This window comes from Neophocaena asiaeorientalis, unplaced genomic scaffold (genome assembly GCF_003031525.2).
Source record: "Neophocaena asiaeorientalis asiaeorientalis breed wild unplaced genomic scaffold, Neophocaena_asiaeorientalis_V1.1 scaffold31, whole genome shotgun sequence".
NCBI classification, from domain to species: Eukaryota; Metazoa; Chordata; class Mammalia; order Artiodactyla; family Phocoenidae; genus Neophocaena; species Neophocaena asiaeorientalis.
Window position 1 is genome coordinate 1,601,937 of NW_020175320.1, and position 8,673 is coordinate 1,610,609.

At 40.0% G+C, this 8,673-nt stretch overlaps 1 protein-coding gene across 1 annotated transcript in view; it reads right to left on the reverse strand.

The window, feature by feature from the left end:
- DDX21 (DExD-box helicase 21) overlaps nucleotides 1-8,673 on the reverse strand; it is a 26,906-nt gene that overhangs the window by 8,134 nt on the left and 10,099 nt on the right. Inside the window, exons 7-11 of the mRNA XM_024765534.1 lie at nucleotides 5,398-5,543; nucleotides 4,531-4,680; nucleotides 3,915-4,076; nucleotides 1,882-2,001; nucleotides 686-759 (exon numbers count right to left, since the gene is read on the reverse strand). Of these exons, the coding sequence (XP_024621302.1) occupies nucleotides 686-759; nucleotides 1,882-2,001; nucleotides 3,915-4,076; nucleotides 4,531-4,680; nucleotides 5,398-5,543 (652 nt within the window). The remainder of the gene's footprint in view (nucleotides 1-685; nucleotides 760-1,881; nucleotides 2,002-3,914; nucleotides 4,077-4,530; nucleotides 4,681-5,397; nucleotides 5,544-8,673) is intronic.

The window sequence follows — 8,673 nt, forward strand, 5'->3', positions numbered from 1 at the left end:
AAAAAAAAAAAAAAAAAAGGTGAAGGCTGGGGGTGGGGAGTGAGGGGTAGAAGGAATAAATTAGGAGTATGGAATTAACAGATACATACTACTATATATAAAATAAATAAACAACAAAGATTTGCTATATGGCACGGGGAACTATGTTCAATGTCTTGTAATAACCTGTAATGGAAAAGAAATCTGCAAAATTATACACACACACAAACACACACACAAAACTGAATCACTTTGCTATATACCTGAAACTAATACAATACTGTAAATCATTATAGTTCAATAAAAAATATTCTTCAACTTGTAGGACAATTGCACAAAATAAAGAATTTTCTTGCCCCCATGCCAGCAGCACCTCCAACGACACTCTTAATCTAATCCTCACCATCTAGACATTTACCATAACTTTTTCCTACACGATATATAAGGTACAGTTACTTAAAATGCCCAAGACAAACCAAACTACTAGTAGTGGCTTCCTCTGGTGAACAGGATTGGGTAGGGATGAGTAGAAACAAGAGTTTTTGTTTTCTAAGCACAGCCTGTTTTTTTAACAAGCAGGTTATCAATTTTTAAAACAATGAATAAATAAAATAAATTTTAAAAGGCTAAATCTCATTACTACACAAAAACATGTAATAAATAGAGCAAGCACTAAAACAGACCACAGCAGTGGTAGGGAACATACCTGATGGCATCTTTGCTAGAAGCTTTTATTATCTCTGTTGCAGAAGGAACACCTATTCTCTTAAATTTAATTCCCTATAAGAAAATGAACGATAACTTAATGTACAATGAGGCCATCAACTGTTTCCATTGAGATTAGTATTCCCCCAATTTTTTAATATTTACCAAACATATTTGTTACATACTTAAAAGTTGCAAAGATAGTATAGAGTTCTTGTCTACCTGCACCTATTACTTTGTTATTACTTTGGTACATTTGTCACAGCTAAGAAACCAACATTGCTACATTACTATTAACTGAACCCCAGAGTTCATTCGAATTTCACTAGTTTTTCTACTAATATCCTTTTCCTATTGATATTCGACCCAGGACACCACATTACATTTAGTCAACATGTCTTCTTAGTCTTCTCTAATCTGTGGTAATTTGTCTTTCCTTGGTTTTCAAGACCTTGATAGTTTTAAGGTGTGCTCGTCAGGTATTCTGTAGAATGTCCCTCAATTTGTGAACATCAGTTTTTTACATCTTTAGACTGCGGTTATGGATTTGGGGGGAAGGTGACTGGTTTCGTTGCATCATATCAGGGGCACCTGCTTAACACTGATGTTGACCATGATCACCTGGCCAGGTAGTGTTCGCCTGCCTTCTGCCCTGGAAAGTCCTCCCCCCGACCCTACTCCGCTCTTTGTAAGCAAGTCACTAAGTACCGTCTACTGACGGTGAAGCGGGGAGATTAAACTCCACTTCCCAGAGGAGGAAGTACCAGCATAAGAATTTCCTTACAAAATTCTTCTGTAAAAAAAATCAGTGTCTTCTTTCCCATTTAAAAATTTATCCTTTTAACATATTCTCATCTTTTTGGTTTTCAAGCAATTCCTATAACCCTCTAAATCTACACTTAAGTATTTCTGGTGCATTCACAGTGTATCTGAAAACTGAAAACCACCTCTCAAACATAAAAAAGACCTCTTGTCTTTATAAATATGAAGACAAAACCACTGTTTTCAAATGCAAAGTATTTAAAATGGGCTGTATATCATAGGACAACATATAAAACACATATCTAACAACAATCTTTCAGTCATGGCCATGTGCTAGAAATAAAAATTTCAAGTTAATAAAAACTGAATAAAGAGACCAAAGACTGACTTTAAAACTCAACGTTTGCTGAGTGAAGGCTTAGAAAATAGTTTTACCGCTTTTTGCTCCACTTGGGCTAACTGATATTCTTCCTTATGCTGATAAAAGCAGACGCAAATCCCAGTCCTTCCAGCTCTACCTGTTCGTCCAGAACGATGAATGTAGGACTCCACATCCTATTGAAGTAAAATACGTCAGTGACAGTGAACAACAAAGAGAGACATAGACCTGAGTAGCCTAGGCAGAGGCAAGTGTGGTGGTTATAGACCGGGGTTGGGGGAGGCTCCCAAGCACTTTAATTTAAAGAACTGTAGGGACTTCCCTGGTGGTGCAGTGTTTAAGAATCCGCCTGCCAATGCAGGGGACAGGGGTTCGAGCCCTGGTCCGGGAACATCCCACATGCCACGGAGCAACTAAGCCCGTGTGCCACAACTACTAAGCCTGCGCTCTAGAGCCCACGAGCCACAACTACTGAGCCCACATGCCACAACTACTGAAGCCCATGCACCTAGAGCCTGTGCTCCACAACATGAGAAGCCACCGCAATGAGCAGCCTGCACACCGCAAGGAAGAGTAGCCCCCGCTCGCCGCAACTACAGAAAAGCCTGTGCGCAGCAACGAAGACCCAACGCAGCCAAAAATAAAATTAATTAATTTATTTATTAAAGAACTATAAAAACATTTTAAAAACCTCTAGAAGAATGGTCCCTATCCTGTGGGTAAATCTGCAAAAAGCATTATCTAAATAGTACTGTCCAACAGAACCATACATGTAATTTTAATAGGCAACTTTCTAGTAATCACACTAAAAAGTTAAAAAAAGTTAACTTTATTATTATTTAATCCAATATATCCAAAAGTTTATCATTTCAGTATGCTATCTCTACAAAACAAGTTATCAATGAAATATTACACGTTCTTTTTCCACAAGTCTTCAAAATCCACTGTGCATAATAGAAAGTTTGAAATTTTTAAAACTCCACTGTATATTTTATACTTACAGCACACACATCAATTCAGACGAGCAGGCTTTCAAGCGCTGAAGAGCCCCATGTGGCTGTGGCCACCATACTGGACAGCACAGGTACACAGGCTATTTAAACAAGTCGATGGCACACACGTACGGGACTTTCTTTACAAGAAACAGTGGCTTTGCAGTAATGTGTTTTTCCATCACTGTGAACATTAATCCTGAGGGATTTGCCAAATTTGGGGGTAACAGGATCTTCACGCTTGAAGTGATGGGAACAAGTTCCTTCAGACTAACTTATATGTAAGTGAAGCACTGTCCACACCATATAAACTATGCTTCAGGGCTCTCTTTAGGCAGTTCGTATCATATACAAACCCCAGCAGTTTTAACTACAGAGGCTGTTAACTACAGGCCTTTTCTCCCTTCTGTCCTCTAGCTCACAAGTTTATCTACCCTACCACCACCCCATCTAAGTCTTATCTATCTTCAAAGTCCAGTTCAAAATTGTACTACCCCCACCCATGCAGCCTTTCAGGACTCCCTCTGACCAGAAACTATCTTGCCAACCTCTGGCCACTCACCCCACTTCCCCTCAACTGTCAGTTCTGAGGAGGTTCATTCTATTTATTTATTTTATTTTATTTTATTTATTTATTCATTCATTTATTTTATTTTTGGCTGCGTTGGGTCTCTGTTGCTGCACAGGCTTTTCTCTAGTTGTGGCGAGCGGGGGCTACTCTTCACTGTGGTGTGCAGGCTTATTGCTGTGGTTTCTCTTGTTGCACAGCATGGGCTCCAGGCGCACGGGCTTCAGCAGTTGTGGCTCACGGGCTCCAGAGCACAGGCTCAGCAGTTGTGGCGCATGGGCCCAGTTGTTCCATGGCACATGGGATCCTCCCGGACCAGGGCTCGAACCCGTCTCCTGCATTGGCAGGCGGACTTTCAACCACCGTGCCACCAGGAAAGCCCCAAGAGGTTCATTTTAAAATCACCCTTAGCAACATATCACCCAAGAGAAAGCTATTACTAATCATGGTAAAGGAAGAGATACAACTTCCAATTTGTTTTAGCACCCAAAAGAAACAACAAAGTAAAATCTAAGTGTAAAACACTTACCTTTGGTGGAGAACTCTGTACAACCAGATCAACCTCGGGGATGTCTAACCCACGTGCAGCGACATTGGTTGCAACCAAAACTCCAAAATCACCATTTCTAAAACCCTTCAGGGTGATTTCCCTTTGCTTCTGTGGAATGTCTCCGTGTAATGACTGGGCATCCTGCCAAAGAAATAAGCTCATTTAAGAATACCAGATCCTACAATACAGGTACTTTTAAAATCACCAATTAGGCCTATAAAGACATTCATATTTTGGTGACACTTCTGCTGAAAATAATACAAAGGGAGGGCTTCCCTGGTGGCGCAGTGGTTTAGAGTCCGCCTGCAGATGCAGGGGACACGGGTTCGTGCCCAAAGGGAAAAACGTGCCTTACATGGACAAGCCTCAAATTTCCGACCCTTGGTCATGAAATCAACTGTATCCAACTATACTTACAAGATAAAGAACACCAAACATGAGTGATCAAACCTACTTTGTCAGGGTAACGTTGGGTTTGAGCTACCCTTTCTTCATCTGTGAGATGAGATGGGCAGATCAGATGAGCGCTAAGATGTATACTCTATTAATTGAAAGATGCTTTCTCCCTAAAAGGGAAGAGAGGGGATGGACCAACCTGCCTTATGGACACATTCTGTGACAACTCCTGGGCTTCTTTCTTGGTTTCACAGAAGATGATAGTGCGCCCTTGATAACCACTGTACACTCGGATCACGTCCCCAATAACTGCTGCCCTTTGAGTCCAGTGGCACTTGATAGCCAGATGCTTAGGAAAGAAGGAAAAAAAGATTATTTAGTAAAGCCCAGCTGGAATCTAAAATCACCTGCTCAACCCTAATGATACTAGAGACAATTGTTTAAGCCTGACTAGAGCAAACTTCTGCCACCACTGTTTAGAGGAAAAAACTAAACCACTAAAGAAGAGAGCCCTTCCCCTTTCTCCAAAGAGCATCTGGCTTCTTTATCCATTTTCTGACCTAATACAGGTAATGTAGGAAAAGAAATACCATTCCCTAGATTGCTACAGGAAACCAAATAACTGACAGGAGAAAAGCCTCTGTGTTTTGTCCTTTCATCCACTTAAAAATGCAGTCAGTAGTCAGTTTCCGTACAGGTCTATTCCTTGGGTGCAACGAATTCATCTAGGTACCAGACCCTAAGATAAAAACAGCTTCAACATAAACACTAGGATTCTCTACTGCCCTCTAGTGTATAAACTCTAGGTGTAATGTCACTCTGCTTACTAATTCAGACAGATTTAGGTTCTAAAAGATTCTGCCATCAGGCCACCAGATGATGAAACTTAGAAAACACAGATACCATATACAATTCAAATAGAAATATAACTTCACATGGCTTTTGACATGGATTTAGTATTTATTTGGAAAAGAAGTTTGCTTTTGCCAGTCTTAATACTATCCAACAGGTAAAAAAAATTATATACAATTTATTACTAATGCCAGCAACTGAATGAATCATTTACCTCTACAGTTATTGCCGTTTTCTGGGTCTTTTTACCAATCAGGTCCACTTGTTCATATGTAGATTTCATGTATTTCTTAGCAACATTGTAAACCCAATGAGGGCAAGTTGCAGAAAAAAGCAATGTTTGGGGATTGTCTTCTGAATCTTTGCGGGGAAAAAAAAAGTCAGTATGAATAAGTCAAACAAGCCTACACAGTATTTCACCTCACCCAATTCTTCCAGGGTCCATCAGCATTCTACAGAAAACACCGGAGGCCAAGCGAGGCATCGAGGACACAAAAATGGAAGACACGGGCTTCCCTGGTGGCACAGTGGTTAAGAACCCGCCTGCCAATGTAGGGGACATGGGTCAGATCCCTGGTCCGGGAAGATCCCACATGCCGCGGAGCAACCAAGCCCATGCACCACAACTACTGAGCCTGTGCTCTAGAGCCCACGAGCCACAACTACTGAGCCCACATGTCACAACTACTGAAGCCCGTGTGCCTAGAGCCCGTGCTCTACAAGAGAAGCCACTGCAATGAGAAGCCGCAAACCACAATGAAGAGTAGGCTCCGCTCGCCATAACTAGAGAAAGCCCACACACAGCAACGAAGACCAAACACAGCCAAAAATAATTAATTAAAAAAAAAAAAAGCAAAACAGGGAAGTACCCAATGGACAAAGAAATGCTGCCTAAATAATTTATGTAAAGGATCCTTGAAATACTCAGAGTACTTTCAAGTTGTTCTGCTTTCTAACCATTGGCCTATATGAACCACGAGGGAAATCTGTCCATTATAATGAGACCTACTAAGTGAAAAACAATTAATCAAGCCCAGTAACCAACCAACTTAAATCACTAAATAAATAATCTATAATAAACACCGGAACAGATTTTCTATTCATCTATACTCCCTAGCATTTCCAGAACAGATTTTCTATTCATCTATACTCCCTAGCATTTCCTCAACACTTTAATGTTAGAGTTCTAGTCTATTCATCCTTTGAGGTCAGGTACTAAAAATAGCTCCCCAACCCCAATTTTTTTTTAGTTTGTTCTTAGAATACCATTGCATTTTCATATATTTCAAATGGCAGCGTAACTGACAGAACCCTTCTGGAGAGTAAGCTGACAAAGTATATTGAAGAACATGAACTATTTATACCTTTCAATTCAGTAATTTCAATTCTGGAAATCTATCTTTAAGAACTGATGTCAAATACTATTTTTTTTTGTTTTTTTATAAATTTATTTTTTATTTCTATTTTTGGCTGCGTTGGGTCTTCGTTGCTGTGTGCGGGCTTCCTCTGGTTGCAGCGAGCAGGGGCTACTCTTCGTTGTGGTGTGCGGGCTTCTCATTGCAGTGGCTTCTCTTGTGGAGCACGGGCTCTAGGTGCGCAGGCTTCAGTAGTTGTGGCACATGGGCACAGTAGTTGTGGCACGTGAGCTCTAGAGCGCAGGATCAGTAGTTGTGACACACGGGTTTAGCTGCTCCACAGCATACGGGCTCTTCCTGAGCCAGGGCTCGAACCCGTGTCCCCTGCAGTGGCAGGTGGATTCTTAACCACTGCACCACCAGGGAAGCCCCCAAATACTGATGTTTGAAGAAACCTGTCTACATAAAAATGTCTGCAAGCAGATTTATATTATGTAAAACTTAAAATACATAGATGGATTAAATCACGGCACAAACAGTTCAGAGTTTTATATGTACAGTAAGATTACAGTTAACACACACATACACATAATACCGCAAATCGGGAAGAAATAAACCAAAAGCAAAGTATACCAAGCTGGTTTCTTTTCTTTTCCCTATTGTAATTATGTGAAATTGATGGGGAAAAAAAATTTTTTTTGGCTGTGCTGAGCGGCATATGGGATCTTAGTTCCCCGACCAGGGATCGAACCCATGTCCCCTGCATTGGAAGCACAGTCTTAACCACTGGACCAGCAGGGGAGTCCCGGAAATTTTTTTTTAATTTAAGTTTTCCTGAATAAAATAAGCCACCTGCCAACTTTCCTAAGGCTTCATTTAACCTTCAGGAGATAGTTAATCACCACCCTTCCTCCAATCCCTTATACCAGTTCTTGAATGTGGAGTTTACCTTTCTTGTATGCCACACATAAAATCTCTTCCACTTGATCAGCAAAGCCCATGTCCAACATCTGGTCAACTTCATCCAGGACAACATGCTTAAGTTTGGTGAGCTCTAGCTTGCCATTCTGCAGGTGGTCTTTGATACGACCTGGTGTCCCAACCAGGATATCAATCCCATTCCGCATGCGTTCAACTATAAGAACACCAATGATAAAATATTATGGATTTTTAATTCCTTTTATTAATCTGGGATACCAAATTAGATATATTTTTATTCTAAAATATTTATTAACTACATACAAGGTAATATGTTAACTACTGAAGATAAAGACGCTCGAGGCACTCCTTGACCTACTGGGGAAACATGTAAGAAGTGACAGTCCAGTGTATTACATGACAAAACAGAAAAATGCATCAATGGGGGATGGTAGCACCAGGAAAGAAATGATTTCCTTTGCTGGAGGAAGGTATCAAGATTTCACAAAGTGAAAATAAGAATCTTAAAAGAAATGAGAACTTTCTATAAGGTAAGCAGGTATAGGGAGAATGACAAGATAGAAGGGCAAATATTCCAAGAAGGTACAGAGATGTTCAGAAAAATGGAGTTCAATATAACTAGGATGAGATGGTAATGATGCAACTTTCTATTGGGTTGCTACTGCAGTAAAGACGCCTACTGCTAGGGAGGATTCCTGAACTGAATGTCAATATTATGACATAGTGTGAGTGTGTTTCGTGTTTGGTAATTGCAATCACTGTTGCTTTTGTTGTGGTCACATTTACAATGCTTGGTATCAGTTTATTTATCTCTTGTAAAAATAAAATACAGTGTGTGTGTGTGTGTGTGTGTGTGTGTGTGTCTGTGTGAGAGAGAGAGAGTTGTGAGCAAAAAAAAAAAGTTTGTTTGTATAAGGATTACAATTTAAGTATAAATTAGAACAATTTAAATCAGGGGACCTAATTACTGCTCCTTACCATAAAAAGAAATGAAATCGGTTAAAAGTTAAAAAGAAATTATTGTTTCCAGACCTATGTAGTATATGGAGCAGAAAGAACAAATGGAATAGTAACTTTACATACTATCATAAAACGTAAGAATAAAAAGGAAATAGCCTGTTCACCACATACTGGATTTAACAAGAAAAGGCAAGAATAAAGCAAGTAATACTTTGACGCACCATGAGCTACATTTT